This window comes from Mus musculus, chromosome 12 (genome assembly GCF_000001635.26).
Source record: "Mus musculus strain C57BL/6J chromosome 12, GRCm38.p6 C57BL/6J".
NCBI classification, from domain to species: Eukaryota; Metazoa; Chordata; class Mammalia; order Rodentia; family Muridae; genus Mus; species Mus musculus.
This window is the reverse complement of record NC_000078.6, coordinates 115,242,768-115,260,728: the sequence shown is the minus strand read 5'-3', so window position 1 is coordinate 115,260,728 and position 17,961 is coordinate 115,242,768. Positions and strand designations below refer to the sequence as shown.

General features: G+C 36.8%; 2 pseudogenes, 1 gene segment (V, D, J or C) and 1 further gene; all 4 read left to right on the top strand.

Moving 5' to 3' along the window:
• The window catches only part of Igh (immunoglobulin heavy chain complex), a 2,751,187-nt gene that overhangs the window by 749,226 nt on the left and 1,984,000 nt on the right, over nucleotides 1-17,961 (top strand).
• Ighv8-7 (immunoglobulin heavy variable V8-7) lies at nucleotides 2,297-2,590 on the top strand (annotated as a pseudogene). The gene is given in 1 exon segment: nucleotides 2,297-2,590. A coding segment is annotated over 1 exon segment (294 nt).
• On the top strand, nucleotides 16,175-16,545 carry Gm7019 (predicted pseudogene 7019; annotated as a pseudogene).
• On the top strand, nucleotides 17,634-17,927 carry Ighv1-56 (immunoglobulin heavy variable 1-56). The segment is given in 1 exon segment: nucleotides 17,634-17,927. A coding segment is annotated over 1 exon segment (294 nt).

Below are 17,961 nucleotides of genomic sequence, written 5' to 3'. Positions count from 1 at the left end.
TTAATGTGACCCAAATTTAGAGAAATATGTTGCAATTTTGAGCCCTAAGTGGCAGCATGCTTTATGTATAAATTTGTATAAAATCTTGTTTGATTATATTTCTGTATTTAAATCTTTGTCCCATGTTGTCCATATCTCTGTACGTTTATGGACTTGGACCCAGATTTATTTCAAGAACATCTGGAAAACTTAGGAAAAATGTATTATTCAATTGTAGCTTATATCTCAGACTTAAGACAATATCACATTTTTATGCCATTCATAGACAAAGCATGTGAAATTCAACATCTGTGATCTTGGTTTGATATGATAGTCAGTCTTTTGAAGCGTCTCTTGTCTGACTTTCCTATATTTAGGATTCAGCAATACTTGTTTTTCTGGCACTATGGTCCCTTCATCCAGCCTCTCTGACATTCATCCCAAAATCTTTGCCTTCTGTAGGCCCTTCATCCCTGATGAGGATGTATATGATAATCTTTGAGTCTCATGGAGACAATGACAGAAATTCTTCTATTTCAAGATACATAATTTACTCATAGATAAAAAGTCATTTTAATTAAATAAAAAGTCATTTTAGTTGTCATTGACAACTCCCTGGAGAAGGAACCTAAGTGTTAGTTCAGGTCTTAAGGGTTCAAGTCCTCAGATGACACTCAGCATTCTGGGATTGTTTTCTCTTTCTTGTGTTGATACAACTTTGTGCATTGATCTTATTTTATGGCTTGGACATACCTTGATATTTTTATCTTTCAAACATATGAAAATATGAAGATGCTTTACTCATAAAAGGAATTTGATTGTTTTTGGTGTAAACTTCTTTAATGAAATCAGTCATCTATTCAAGCTGTTTTTCTGTATATTTAATCATGTTCATGCCAAAAAACACTACATAAAGTTGATCACATTAGACAAATCTTATTCTCTCTAAGTCCTAAAACATCAATAATGATAAGAACAAAGAAAAATGCATTGTGTTTTAACATTTCTGAATGTAGTGGAACAATACTCTAAGCTTGTGTGCTGTGCCTTCAAGAAGCCTCTGCCCACTGTGCCTTCTTCCAAGATCATCCACAACGTAGAGAATTGAATAAACTTCTCCCTGCTTACAGTTCATGTTTTCTGCTGTTGATTTTAAAGTAATCACAAATATAGGTCAATATAATGAAGAAGCTATTGAGTATTGAATAGATGGAAATCTCAAATACGTGAGCCAGGAACTTGACATATCAATAATGTCAAGTAAATCACTTTTTTTCATGGAATTATAGTTTTCACAGTTGCCAGCCTTTAGATGGTATATACTCTTACATTATGCAAGATATATATAATTACTGTATCAATTTTGTGGAAAACTATATAGTGTTAAGACTCACACAGAGTGTCGTCAAGGTAGGAATAAATCTCCACTTTGAGTCTCATCTGTCCTCCATGGAAAATCATAGGGAAGTGATTCCTAGATGAGTGAACAGAGTCTGGGCCCTTTGTATTAGAATGAGGGTCTCTCTCAACTCTACTGCATCCCAACACCACTCATAAGCAGAGTTGTGTACTGAGGAACTTGGTCTTGTGTGTTACATACTCTTTGTGGGAAGATGAAATGAACTCTCTTGAGGGCTCCTGCATCTCACATCATAGACTGATACCTCTTGATTCCTAAAACTTAAGTATACCATCAGAGGCAGCACTTGGGGTCAGAATGCAAATCTCTCCTTGATCCACTCAGCCTTGGGTTGAAAATCCAAAGCTGGGCCTGTGTACTCACTAGTGTGCATATATGGACAGGTTTACTTCCTCATTCCTGCTGCTGATTATCCCTGCATGTGAGTGCCAAGGCTTCCCTAAGGGATGAACTCTTTTATCCTCACTTGTTCCAAACTTATCTTTTCTGTTTTCTTTTTCACACATATTGTGTCCCACTCGACCGGCAAGAAAGATGCAACAAATTGGAATCTTCCACGGCAAAAGCTTTATTGTTTACTTCTTCAGGAAGACCCCAAACCGGGGAAATGTCGCCACTTATATAGCCTGCAGCGTGACGTTTCAGCACCTGATATGGCGTGACATCTCCTGATTGGTTGTTTGCCCATCACCCCACTATTACGCTCTGAGAATGGGAGTGACTAGGAGTGAGTTCACTCTCACACCTGTGTACAAGGTTTGTTTACTAGTTATGCACAGCAGAGGCCAGAGGCCTATAATGGCGATTGCTTGCAGCACGGCACTCCACAGCAATTGCTGGTGGCAGGCACGCGATTGCTGGAGGCACGGCTCTCCAACACCCACAGATGTCCTGTCCCAGGTTATTCTGAAAGAGTCTGGCCCTGGAATATTGCAGCCGTCCCAGACCCTAAGTCTGACTTGTTCTTTCTCTGGGTTTTCATTTAGGACTTAAGGTATGGCAGTGAGCTGGATGCGTCAGCCTTTAGGGAAGGGTTTGGAGTGGCTGGCACAAATTGGGTCAGATGATAGTAAGCTCTATAACCCATCTCTGAAGAGTCGAACCACAATCTCCAAGGATACCTCCAACAACCATGTTTTCCTCAAGATCACCAGTGAGGACACTGAAGATTCTGCCACATACTACTGTGCTCACAGAGCACATTGACACAGCCTCAGTTTTCATCTGTACATTATTTCAGGCTGATTCTCAGTTGTGTTTCTTTCTTTTATATTACAAGAGGGTATGGCCACAGATTTCCTCTGACCTCTGTGGTTTCCTGTTTGCTCTTAGGTCAAGAGCCCTCTTCCTGTTATTCACTGTAGGTCCCTATTAATGTGTTCATAATTGATTCTGTCTGTGTTTTGCTTTTAAAGCCGATGGAGGTTTGGTGCCTACACCAGGTGGGTCAGAGCTATAGTTTCACTCAGTTTTAGACTTCAAATTCCCACAGTAGAATACTCCAAATTATTGTAATTTTCAACTTCAGTAAACAGCTGAAGATGGGAATTACTGGATGTGTATTCTCAAATTGAGTCATTGAAAAAAAGAGTGTTCACAGATACTCTCAAATGACTCAGGCTGTTTTGAAGTCTATTTGTTTCTTTCTACAAACTAACTTTAACACCATATGGTTCAAGACAGCACCTATATATCTCACTGAACACAGAAGTTGTGCTTTTCCCCAAGTGTAAGTTTCATTCCTATTGATTAGTGTCCATAGTACTGGAGGTACTTTGTATGTTATTGGATGAGAAAGGTAATAATCACTCTAGCTATAAACCCTGTTGTCTACAATAGTTATCTGCCTGTGGGTTATGCTTATTCAATAGTGTCACAAACATTGGGGGATTAATCATTTATTCTTTGATGTAATTTAAGGCTTATGGAATTATGATTATGGTTAGGTTTAGGGTTAGGATTAGGGTTAGGGTTTGCCATGGCTGACTCTGCTAAAATTGCCAAGAAACTGAAACTGGGTAGGCCATGACACTAAGGGATAATCATATGCCACGGTTCTGGTAGAGCAACATATCCAAAAACTTATTTTTATTTACATAACTATATACTTAAACCAGTAACTCATCTATTCATCATCAGAGACACGTTTTACAGTAGATGGGAGGCAAGAGAGAACCAGAAATGTGTAATTTGTAGACCACTGGCACTAAATGTTTTGTTCTCATCAAACATTCCTCCCAGAAGTAATGGACCATTGTAAATGAAGTTTGTAAGATCCAGAGAAAATGGATGACTCTAATGGAACAGGCTCATTCAGATACAATACAACTGATGCACTATTGACTCACATAAAGCATGGAAAGAAGCATAGAACCTAGATCTGTTGAAGCCAATGGGGCCCCAAGAAGGCAAAGAGTACATGTGCTCAGACTACTATCTGTGACTGGTACTCATTTACAATGGACAATTCATCTTCTTCAGTGGACTCTCTCTTTCTTTATTAACCACATTAGCAGGTAGTGCCTATGTCTTTCTTGTTTTTGATGTGAGTGTAAACTAATGTAGTGACTTCGGAAATCAGTTTGAAAATGTCACCAATAATAGTAAACAAAATCGTGTTGTGCCCCAGCTATATCCCACACAGGCATGTCCTCAAATAACTCTATATTATTACAGAGACATTTACACATCTATCTTTATTGTTGCTCCATTCACACCAACAGGGAAATGGAATCCACCTAGATTTGTAACAAAAGAGAAATAGATATTGATAACGTGGGGTGTATAGAAAATGAAAGACTACTCAGAGTATTGAATAGACCAAAAAAATATTATGAAAGGGGTCACCTGAGTCCATATAACAAATGCTAATGCTTTCTTCAATATAGTTTGTTCATTTAAATATTTTAATTGGGTGTTAAATTTGTAGAAACCAAGAGAGTAACACATGTATATAATATATTTGTATACATGTACATGTTCATCACAGTTATAGATGTAGATATAGATATAGATATATAATTACCTAAGTATTTTTTAATGTGGCTCTTGAACATTACTGTGAAATGTAATAGGTTTCTGACTCTTGGTCTGTTGTTTGGTATATTTCCCTTTTGTTTGCTTTCTGTGTCCAACTTCAACCTAATAAGTATTTCTTTATTTTAGTGTATTTTATTTTTTTCAAGTTTCATTGCTATCTCTTAGAAGCCTGTTCTTTTCTACTGAGAGATAGAACGTGAGGATATCCAGAGAAGTTGAGAGAGGCATGGAGGAAATCTGAGTAGCAGGAAGGAACCAAAATCTACTCAGGATATATTGTTTGACCAAAAAAAAAAACCAAAACAAAAACAAACAAACAAACAAATAACAAAAAAAAACAAAAAACAAAAACAAAAACAAAACCCTTTTCAATAAAATAGGAAAAACTGTTAAGAATGAGAGTGAAGAAGAGGATGAATGAGAGGAAAAAGAGAAAGAGGAGGAAGAGGAGAAGGTGGTAATGGAGGAGAAAGAGGAGGAGGAGAAGGAGGAGGAGGAGAAGAAGGAGAAGGAGAAGGAGAAGGAGAAGGAGAAGGAGAAGGAGAAGGAGAAGAAGAAGAAGAAGAAGAAGAAGAAGAAGAAGAAGAAGAAGAAGAAGAAGAACAACAACAACAACAACAACAACAACAACAGCAGCAGCAGTAGCAGCAGCTGCAACAACAACAACAACAACAACAACAACAACAAAAACAAAAAGAACCACTAGGGTCGTAAAGATGACAAAATGAAACAGAGATAAAATGAATGCAGAGAGATGTCACAGAATGTTTAAAATGTGAAGTGGTGTTGATAAATGGAGAATAAGACAATGGTGTAGGATAAATCAAAGTTAAGTGTTATGAGAAAGGTAAGATGAAATCTAGGTTCATTTTATATAAGAAAAACAAAAACATAAAAACAAAGGGATTGTAGGAGTAAAAGAAAGTATTACTAAATTAAAAGAGAAAATAATTACAATTTTGATTCTATGACAAACTGTGGAGAAATAATGAACAGTTAATAGAGGCCTAGTATACATTTGGGAATATTTTTTTGTTGGTGGAGTAATTTAACGTTAAGGTTATCATACCATTTATGGAACTGCTGATAAAGTATTTTTATCAACAATAATAAATTCAATGAAAATTTATGAAAAACTTGTGATATGCAGAAAAGACTTGCAGTTTTGTTATTAGTATGGTCTCAGTGATCTAGGTTTTGTAATGATCTAGAGTTATATGAGATACATGTTTGCAGAAAGCTTAGTAGAAAGCACAGGTATAAACTTTGTGTTTTATTTTGACTTAGGTATATTTGAACAGTGGTACCTACATGTATAGACAGTGTAAATCCCAGAAGACAGGAGTTATTAACTGAAACTGTCAGTGCCAGTCACTGTGAGTTAATGGTCAGAGAGTCCTCATAGGTGCCAAAAAATATGAGGTATTTCAGTTGCTCTAGTTTTCATAATAACTCCATAATGAACATCTTTTTTGAGAAAGAATTTAAATACTGAACAGATTATAAGAGCCAAAAGAGTGGGATGACTCTAAAGAAACTATCTTCCAGACATAACAGGACTCATGCATATATGAACCTACAGAGACTGAGACAGCATGCACAGCGTATGCACAGACTCAATTCAAATGGAAACCCAGTGTTGAGAGAAGGACACGGCCACAAGTTCTCACCTTTAAACAAGAAGTTTCTGAAATTGACCCTCACATGCAAAGGAAAAATTAGCTTTCTCCAATGAAGAATTATTGGATTTACTAACCATGCTTAAGGATAGACACATGTCCTACAAAAGAAGGCCAACACAAAATGAACTCAACAATATTGTTGTAGATATCTATTCTCATATCAGTTTGTGTGGTTTTTCAACTTGTTATTTGTCTACATATTATGTTTGCAAAGGTATAGTTTTATGGGTTTTCATTTGTGTTTGAGTGTGTCTCTTTGTGTGTGTGCGCACATGTGTATATTTCTAGTTTATTGAAATGTTTTTAATCCCTCTTTAATTTTCATTCCATATTTTCCTTTTTCCAGAGAGAATAAAAAGCTGTATAGTTGATTTTATGAGAAAATAGATGTCATAAATTTGGGGAGGGATTCAGTTATGTGAATACATTTATTACTTTTTTTTCAAAAATATACAAAATCAAATAAACAGAAAATATAATTTCTTGAAGAGCTTAACAAGGAATCTTCACTGAGTTTGAAAAAAAATCATTATATCTGAATCACAACAGGTACAAGTCAAGTTAATAGACTCAAAAAAGACAATCACAGAGAATACATAGTTCTTTCCATACCAACTACTCAATACTGGAATTCTTAGCCCCATTCTAACCACTGCTGGTCCTCAACTCACCTTGGGGTAGATTTCATTTTATAAGCAATAATTTTTTAAAGAAATATCTATCATCTATCTATCTATCTATCTATCTATCTATCGATCTATCTATCTATCTATCATCTATCTATCTATCTATCTATTTATCATCTATCTATCTATCTATCTATCTATCTATCTATCTATCTACCTATCTATTTATTTATTTAATGTATATAAGGACACTATTGCTCTCTTTAGAAACACCAGAATAGGATACCAGACCCCATTATAGATGGGCTGTGAGCCACCACGTGGTTCCTAGGAATTTAACTCAAGACCTCTGGAAGAAAAGTCAGTGATCTTAACCACTGAGCCATCTCTCCAGCCCTGCAGGTAGATATGTTGTGGTTTTACTTGAGTTTGCCCAATCTGTCTGGAGCAGTAACATATTCTTGCAACTCCAGTGTTGGCAGGGCTTAGCTGTATGGAGAAATTGCTCTTGTTTACTGATAGAAGATCTATGGTATTTGTTTCTACATTATCATCAATGATCCTCTCAAAGTCATGTTCTTTCCTCATGGCAATTGGATCAATCTCTGGCAGTTCCCATTTGTAGTAAGGTGTAAACAGGAGAGATCAGAGTGTTTGTTGTATTCATGAGGCTGTAACTGGACCAGAGCAGCTGAAGAAAGAAGAGCAACGGTGAGTCTTAAGGGAATATTCATCACCCCCTGTATCCATGGATGAAATCCTGGGACTCTCACAAACAGGAGTCAATAGGAACAGGAGGAACTAGAGTAACACTCTGAAAATGTAGCAATTAAAACAAGTCACATTGAGAAGGAAATAGAAATCAAGCAAATGTATTGTGCAACTAAATCTGTTTACCATACTACATTTCTGTGCATTTAATGAGATGGGAGGAGAGAGGGAACCTCACTCACAGGATCCTATGGGTGGAGAATATGTGTGCTTAGAAAACTTTATCTCTACCTGTGTTCCTTTCTAATCCAGTGATCTCTTATTTCTAGGCAGGAAATGTGTTAGTAAAGCATTTGTGAAGTTGATGTTTAACTAATGAAGATCAAATATGGACTATTGTCCCCATGATGAGAGAAACCAAGAGCACTGTGTAGGGATATGTAATCATGCTTATTTAATATCTGAAGTATAGCCACTCATATTTAAACAACAATAATAGAACATCAATGCAGATTATTAAAGTATATTGTGTTCTAACATCGGGTTCACAAATTGGGTGCAACAAATATTGCAGGATAGAAGGAGGAAGACCAGTTGAATGCGTGTTCAGTCTTCTTTAATTGGTTAGAAACCATGTGGTGTTCTATGAATTGTCAGTTCACATGGCAGCATCCCAGGATATCAATGAGTTCTGACTATAAAGGAACATTTATACCTGCAATCCAGGATGCCAGATTGTTTTACCTTGGCATTTCAGAACCCTTGTTGTGCTGGGTAATGTCTATACTGCTGAACTTCATACTCCAGTATATGGGATACTGATGGCTCATATAGGTTGCTGTGCACCTGATTGCATGCCTACTTAAGTAGTGTGGATTTACAGAGACATCTTCCTCTTGTAATGTAATCAATTCACAAATATCCAGGTTCCATAAAATTATATATAGGTAATATGAGTGTATTCTCCTATGTTAAACTAAAATGAAGATCACTATACTTGCTGGTCTGGTGCAATGTCTATACAGAAGCTTTCCATAAATAAATGGACATATTGGTTTATATCATTTTTCTATTTTTCCTTTGCACATTGGATGATTTTTTTCCCTTCTCCTCTGGTTGTGCCATATTTTCATTGATCACAAACTCGTAGCAGTTCTTTTGGAAGTGACTATATTTGATGGCTATGAACACCACCTAAGAGGCTGGGCACCATTTCACAATTCCAGTTCCCTAGAAATTAGATATTGATTGTGTGATCAAACACTTCTGCTCCAAAATTATTGACCCAATTATGGGTATAATTTTGTGCTCACATTGACACCAACATGGGTATAAGCATATAGTTTTACTATGCCTGACCCAGCTCTGAATAAAAACATCAAGACTTGTATTAATTATTATTATAACTTTAATCCTTAAATTACCCTTGTTCCCAACTAGCTCTTATAAATTAAATTAATCAATCCATATCAATCTTATGTTCTGCCAAATAGTTTTTTAGTTACCTCTACTTCAGTCCTGGCCTGCTTTTTCCTCAGCACCTGCCTGGTGACTTCTTCTCCTGTCTTGATGATGTGATAGAGGACAGGGACCAATAAGGTGATGGAAGCTGATATATCATTTTTGCTGTCAGTAACATAGACTTGTCTGGCTGTGGTTATATTTGATTATGTGTGGAAGTGAACATTGCTCTAACTCTGTAAATGTCTCAGAAAATGTCTGAGCAGCAAATCATGTAATGTTCTCCACAGACTCTTACTTTATTATTTGCAGTGCAGGAAGAGAGAAATTATAAGAGAAGGGTCAATAGAGTAACAGGAAACTGACCAGAAATTACTGGAAACTGAACAACCAAGTTCTGCATGAGCATTCCAGAAATAAATGAACATATTTGTCTTTCCATGATGTTCTAATTTATAGAAAAATCAGAAGTACACAAGATTTAGGGCTTTTGATCCCAGTTTGTTCAGTTTAAATTACCTTTGTTTATTGAAAAATAATATAAACAGTACATTCAGAGGACATTTTTCTTTTCCCCAACTCCTCATAGATCATCATTCCTTTGATACCAACCTAACTTCATGCCCTAGGTAGAGACTCTCAGAGGATAGTTATGAGAAGCACATATCTGCAGGCATAATAGGGTGTCATTAATAGTGTCAGAGATTGTTGCTTTCCCATGAGATGGGTCTCAACTTTGGCCATTTGGTTGGCCATTCCCACAGTCTCTGCTCTGTCTTCGTACCGGCATTTCTTATAGGCAGGAAAAATTCAGTACCCTTTCTTTCTCTCACACTTCAATCAAACACAAACTAAAATATAAAAATAAGAATCATTTTCCGTCTCTTTATCTCTTTCAATTACTATCCAGCAGCTGACTGAATCAATTGCAGAAAGACCCAAAACCACACATTGGATGGAACTATGGGTGTCTTATGGAAGTGTTGGGAGAAGAATTGAGGGATTTGTAGGGAATAGGAATTCCAAAGGAAAACCCACAGTGTCAACTAACCTGTACACTTGGCAGTTCTCTCACACTAAATCAAGTGTACAGGTTAGGTGACACTATGGGTCTTCCTTTTGTGTTCCTATCTTCTCCCAATTCCTCCCTCCTCCCAACTCTTCCATAAGACTCCCATAGGTCCATTCAGTGTTTGGCTATGAGCCTCTCTGTATCTGTTTCAGTCAGATGCTGGGTGGAGTCTCTCAGAGGATAGTTATAAGAAGCACCTATCTGCAAGCATAACAGGATTTCATTAATAGTGTCAGGGATTGCTTTTTGCCCATGGGATGGGTCTCAAGTTTGGCCAGTTGGTTGGCCATTCACACAGTTTCTGCTCCAACTTTGTCCCTGCATTTCTTGTAGATAGGAAAATTTGGGGTTGAATGTTTTGTGGGTCAGTTGATATCTCTATTGCTCCACTGGGGTTCTTTCTGGATGTAGGAGTTGGACTTTTCAGGTTCCATATCCCCAAAGTAGTTTGTCACAGCAAAGGTCACCCCCATATATCAGGTCATGCATTCTCCTGACACCTCTCTGCGCACATCCATTGGATCTGAATCATACAGAACTGAAGGTGTGAAACCACACAAACCAAGGATATCCATTAGAGGACTCCATACAAGGACCATCGACCTTATTCTTCCTCCTAAAACTGACTAAAACAAGAATATCTAGGACCAGTGTGGTTTATATGGCTAAATACATAAGAAAGAACACAAACATGAGGGAGGTCAACATGACACCTCCAAAGCATAGGTAACCAACAACAGCATTTCCTGAATATCCTAACACAATCAAAACACAAGAGATTTACCTTAAATACAGTCTTACAAAGATGGTGGGGGCCTTTAAATAGGAAATGCATAAATCCATTAAGAAATACAGGAAAATACAATTGAATAGACAGAGGACTTGAAGAGGAAACAAATCAATCCCTTAAAGACATACAGGAAAATACAATTAAACAGGTGAAGGCAATAACTAAAATGATGTAATACATAAAAATGGAAATAGATGCAATAAAGTAAACACAAACTGATAGAATCCTGAAAATGGAAAACCTAAAAAATGCAGCAACAGATTCAAGTGCGATATTTTCTAGTTCCATCTACTTGCTTGCAAAATTCAATATGTCCCTGCCTTTAATGGCTGAGCAGTATTTTATTGTGTAAATGAACCACATTTTTGTATCCATTCTCAGGATGAGTGGTGACTAAGTTTTTCTAGCTTCTGGCTATTACAAATAGAGCTGCTATGAACATAGTAGAATACAAATCCATTTACATAGTGGAGAGTTTTGGTGTATATGCCCAACAGTATTACAGCTAGGTCTTCATGTAGAAATATTCCTAATTTTCTGAGAAATCCCAAGAAGGTTTTCCAGAGTGGTTGTTCAAGTTTTCACTCCAAGCATCAATGGGGGATTGTTTTCCTTGCCAACATGTGCTGTATCTATAGGTTTTGTTCTTATCCAGTTTTATCATGCATTTCACTCTTAGATATGTACTATGGTACAGGACAGAGAGAAACCAACCTTCTGCTCACCAGGATATTCTACTTGCTACAAAGTTTTTGTTTTTGTTTGTTGTTTTTGTAGAGAACAATGTTTCAGTTTAAAAGAAGTACAAAGACAACAGTGTGCCTAACCATATAGTGTAAAATATCAGGCTTCAGGTAAGATATACCTATTAGTTAGTGCATGACTCTTAACTCTTTTCTGATTGTATTTGTGGTATATTGCATAGGAAAGACCTCTCCGAAATAAACATGGTCAAAAGCCCATGGCCTGAGTTGACAGAGGCCCTAGTTTATCCTAGTTCTATTGTTGAAGTTCAAGATGTCAAAATGTGATATAAATACTTACGTTCATACAATAGATTACTGTACTCTCAGCCTTGACCAAGAAGCTCCTGTGTTCAATGTGTAATGATTGATGCAGACATTCAAGAGTTGTCAAAGTGGTGAGAATGATTACAGAATCCTCAGCCACAGATATGTTAATGACATGAACTTTCCAATGTATTAACTGTATTAATGAATATGTGCAAACATCATATGAGCATCTCATTAGCAGTTCCCCAATATTGCATTCTTATATACAATTATGTATTTCAGTGCATTATAGTGTATAAACAAGAGTGTTTAGCATAATAGAAAAATGGGACAGTCAAGAAATGAAAGAGCAGAAATTATGGGTAAATTTTGCACATTGTGAAATATTTATTTCCATGAAAATTCTAATCACATGTAAAATTGTTCCTTTATTTATCAGAATGATTTTGCTTATTCTTTTATATTTTTATTTATATATGAAATATATCAGGATCATATATACCTCATTATAGCTTTCTGATTTTCTTTGGAAATTTCCAATAAATCTTTTGGACTAACTGAACACTTTTATTTCATTAACTAACAATATAGAGAGTCCAATCAATGCTACACACACACAGACACACACACACACACACACACACACACACACACAGACACACACACACACAAACACATATATATATTTCATTCTCTAGTAATAAGCAACACCTAGAATTTTCCAAAGAAAAAGTGAACATGTTTTCATCACCAATTATCAAATGCCAACATATTCAAAACTTTGTTTGTGTTTTTGGAATTCCCTCAGCATTATGTTGTAACATTTTAAAATTATGGTTACACTTTGTTTAGTGGAGAAAGCAGAGAACACATGCATGAAGTTGGATGTGATAATCTGAGAGGCAATATATGAAATCTAAGTTCACATTCTACTATGCTGATCCAAAAATCAAAATTACATGGTTAAACTTACAAATAAACACATTTGCTACACAGCTATTTCACTTATTCACAAGATTTAATTTTGACTGACTTGCTTTATTCAGGTTTTGTTGTGTTAATTATAGCACCTAAGAGTCTTTTGTACAATGACCATGTGCAGTACTGACACATCATGGAGTGATTCTCATTGCATATCTCTAGGAGTCAGGCCTGCCATCTCGATGGTTCTTTTTCATCATCGATAAGAGTGTTAACTAATTTTTCATTTTGTTAATACAGTAATTTCAAAACTGTTTCAACTTAGAGTCCAGCCAGGTCCTGAGCTGCTTCAACATTTTAGTTGTTTATATGTATAGCTTCACTTCTGTGTACCATTATTGTGTAATTATTTTCACCATGTCTACTAAACAAAGTAGCGTGAGTGATTTACGTCTGAACACCAGTGCTCTGACCCAGGTGTAGTCTTATGACATCAGGGGAGAGCCTGCTATCTACTGGTATTGTGGTTTTAGAAATGGGAACTGCAAGAGCTGGATCCAACTGCCAGCAAGCATGAACCTGATTTCAAGAGGGACATTATAGCAGTATTGGCACAACTGAAAATCGCTGAGGCATAAATCATCACCCCCAGGTAAACTAAAGCAATTTCTTTCTTCAGTGTAACTCTGTAAACACTGAAGTTACATGGAGAAGTTATTTATGTATTTATTTATTTATTTGATATTTACTTTATATATATTTCAAATGCTATTCTGAAAGTTTTTTTTAAAGAATTATTTATGTATTTTATGTCTATGAATACACTGTTGCTGTTTTCAGACACACCAGAAGAGGGCATCTGATCATATTACAGGTGGTTGTGAGCTGCCATGTCGTTGCTGGGAATTGAACTCAGGACCTCTGGAAGAGCAGTCAGTGCTCTTAACCGCTGAGCCATCTCCCAAGCCTGGATAAGTTTTTTCTTAAGCCAGAGCCAGACAATGCAACTTCAGTTAAGCCATGAAGAAACCATTTTCAAGGGAGCTCATGACCAGCAGATGGTACAATGAGGCCATGAATTTCCATAGAGAGATGAGAAGGATATAGAGGGGACTCTGTTCTCTGTGTTTTTGTTGTTGTTGTGGTTGTTTTTGTTGTTTGTTTGTTTTATTAAGTGTACTAACTGATTTGCAGTGTCGTGATTAACACATGATATCTCCATACTCAAACACAGTAAACATGCTTTGTTAAACAGTTCACAGATTTATGACATTTGTTTTTAATAACATTTTAAAAAAGTGATACAATTTATTCTAATAACTGATTTTGCCATTCCCAACTATTTCCAGATCCTTCCTACCATGAATTCATACAAGTACACACCTTTGTTCTTTCTGAATGAAAAAACAAACAAACAAACAAAAAACAGAAGGAAATTTAAAGGGGGATTGAAAACAAACTGAAATAAAACAATAAACAACAAACACAGAGCAAGCAGAGAGAGAGAGAGAGAAGAGAGTGCAATAAAATCACAACTCTGTAGCCATGATATATAAGCAAAATGTAAGTCATATAAAAGGGGTTGAACAAGGTATTATTAGAAATAATATATGCACAAATACCATTTAGTTCATTTTTTGGCTATTAACTGCTAAGAATGTCCTCATGTTTAATTGTGCTTAACATCCCCTGTGAGACTGCACTGGAGAAAACTAATTATTCCTTTACATGTGAGTGTTAGTCACAATTCTTCTTGAATAGTGCTGAGATCCTGTGTCCATTTCCTTCTCCCAACTTGGGGATTTTAACTGTGTTGCTAGATTCAGGCTCTGGGCCTGCAGTCACAGTTTCTGTGAATCCATATGTGCATGAGTAAAATTGTGTCTAGAAGATACTCTTTCCTTGGAGTCCTGCAACCACTCTGGCTCTTATAATCTGATCAATTTTAAAATGTTTTACTCTCAATTTTCTTCTCTATTTTAGTATATCATCTTTGTAAATTCCTCATAGTCTAAAGGCCCAATTCAAGTTTCTAAGCTTCTACAAATAAATACATGAAACACAATATGGAAATCTTGGAATACTTATGAATGAGAACATGAAGCACTTGTCTCATGGACATGGGAGAAATGTTGGGTATATATTTTCCATTTCCATATACTTATAGATCAGATAATTCATGTTTTATCATTGAGCAATATTCATTTTGTATATGTACAAATATCCATGACTGTATGAGTATCCTACAATAAGATGTAGAATCATTTGAGTAGATGAGCTAGAGGGTTATTGCTGGGAAACAACATAATTTTATTTATTATATTTTTGGCCAATTTTCATAAGAATGTCTTCATCCCAGGTAAGTGTGAATAAAGCCAATGTTTAGAGATCGTATAGATGCCAGCAGATCTCAGTTGTATTGGTAATGGTCATGTTGCTAAACTGCCTTATAAACATTTATGTTCATACCCAGTATATTTTCCGAGCCTTGATCACAGAGGCTCATATGTGCTCTGTGTAAAGATTGACACAGGCATTCATGAGTGGTCAAAGTATTGAGAATGATTGACAGAGTATTCAGCAACAGCTGATTCAATGATATCAACCTCTCACCCAAGAATCAAAGACCATCATAAAACATGAAAAAGAATGTAATACACAAAGGATGGGGTTATAGGACATGAAATCTTATCTCTTGGGACTTACCTGTTCTTAGTGCACACATGAACTCTAAGTAGCTATGTTTAGCAGAATGGATGCACATAAATCAAACCAGAGAAAATTACCATATGAGAGACCTCGAAATGACTGAGCAGGGAGACATGTCTACTGACAAGCTTAGCGACATCAGTTAAATTCCTGAGAATTGAAGTCCATAAGTCATCCTCTGAGGTTAATGTTTCCCACTTGGTGCAGGTGTATCCTGCTATCACCACTAAGAATAACGTAACAATTACAAAATTACAACATGGAAGTGAGGTGCTCTTGAGGAACCACAGCAAGCTGGGGGTCTCTTGGCATTTGAAGACTCATGGGCAAAATATCATGTCTTTGTTTTGGGGAAGATTTCTGGATGTTCTCTCTTTACTAGTGATGAATATATCTATGTGTATATAACTAGTACTAGTTAACCTCACTGTGTTATTATTCAATGAAACAGAAGAGGGCAAGATGTTAGTAAAGAGACGTATTAGAATGTTCCAAGGGGAAAACAGGGACCTATTGGTTTTAGATCATGGTCAGAGTTCAGAGAGTGTTGGCTGATCATAGCATATTTCAGATATGATTGAAAATTTCAAAGAGCAAAACTCCTTATGAAATATAGAAATAACAATATTTCAAATGTATAGAATTTTCATACAGGTGTATTTTGTTTACTGTGCATATTTCTCCTGTAACATCTTGTTTCTCCTATTTTTCCTTTTTTTATACTTGACAATTGCAACATCAATTTGCATACATCTGGAGATGACCCCTGGGTGGAACATGCCAAGTGGTTTCCAAGGTGTGAGTACTTGCTCAGAATCAAAGGCCAAGAATTTGTCAGCCAAGTTCAAGCTGGCTATCCTCATCTACTTGAGCAGCTATTATCTACGTCAGACTCCCTAGAAGATGAGAATGCAGACGCAGCAATCGTGCATTTTGGCCCTGGAGAAAGTTCGGAAGATGTCGTCATGATGAGCACGCCTGTGGTTAAAGCAGCCTTGGAAATGGGCTTCAGTAGGAGCCTGGTGAGACAGACAGTTCAGCGGCAGATCCTGGCCACTGGTGAGAACTACAGGACCGTCAGTGACCTCGTTATAGGCTTACTCGATGCAGAAGACGAGATGATGCAGAGTCTATGATGTGAAAATATGAGTTAATAATAAGAGACACATTTAATGTTTTTGATATTGAGATTGTCTTAATTAATATAGTTATATCTAACTGCATTCATTTTTTCCAAAAGCAATGTAAATTTCTGGTAAAACACACACACACACACACACACATGTATATACATATATATGGGTCTATATATATATACATATATATATGTGTATATATATATATGTATATATATATATATATATATATATATGAAATCCATGACTTAGTGATAAAATCCTTTGTTGACACATCTATAGTTTATAATGATAATTTATTTAATCATGATAGTGCTTTAATAATCATTGATGTGTAAATATTGTTAACCGCATGTACTTTTAGTCATTTTAGTGAATTTTGAAGTATATAACCTGTGGGAAAGGCAAATATTACTTGAACATATCTGAAAGAAGTTTCTAGCCTCTAAAGTTAGCCATTTTTGAAATTTACCATCAATATCCTCCTCCTCCTCCTCCTCCTCCTCCTCCTCCTCAGCATCCTCATCTCTTTCTCCTCCTCACCATCATGATCACAAAGCACAATCTCTAACTACTTGTGTTAACATTGTCCCAAAGTGGAGCAACAGACTCAGGCCAAAAATTTATTGAGAGCTTAATCCCTGAAGTTACATCCACAACACCTGGCCAGGGCTCAGGGAAAGTGTTTGGGATGCTCTTCCTCAGAGAGGATTAGGAGTTGGACCTGAGCATCCTGCTGCCTGACCCAGGTGCATCTTCCGTCCTTTCTCACAATTTCTTCTCTAGATGGACTAGATTTTTACATAAGAAGTACACTGCTCATGAATAGGCAAATTCACTGAATCTATGGCAGTAAATACAGGGATGTCCACATTCTGAAAACAACCTATGATCAGTGTCCTCTCCACAGTCCCTGAACACACGGACTCAAACCATGGAATGGAGTTGGGTCTTTCTTTTCCTCCTGTCAGTAACTGCAGGTAAGGGGCTCACCTGTTCAAAATCTGAAATGGAGACAGGGTCTGCGATGACAAAGTTATCCACTGTGTATTTCTCGCCACAGGTGTCCACTGCCAGGTTCAGCTGCAGCAGTCTGGACCTGAGCTGGTGAGGCCTGGGGCTTCAGTGAAGATATCCTGCAAGGCTCCTGGCTATACCTTCACCAGCCACTGGATGCAGTGGGTAAGACAGAGGCCTGGACAGGGCCTTGAGTGGATTGGAGAGATTTTTCCTGGAAGTGGTAGTACTTATTATAATGAGAAGTTCAAGGGCAAGGCCACACTGACTGTAGACACATCCTCCAGCACAGCCTACATGCAGCTCAGCAGCCTGACATCTGAGGACTCTGCGGTCTATTTCTGTGCAAGACACAGTGTTACAACCATATCCTGAGTGTGTCAGA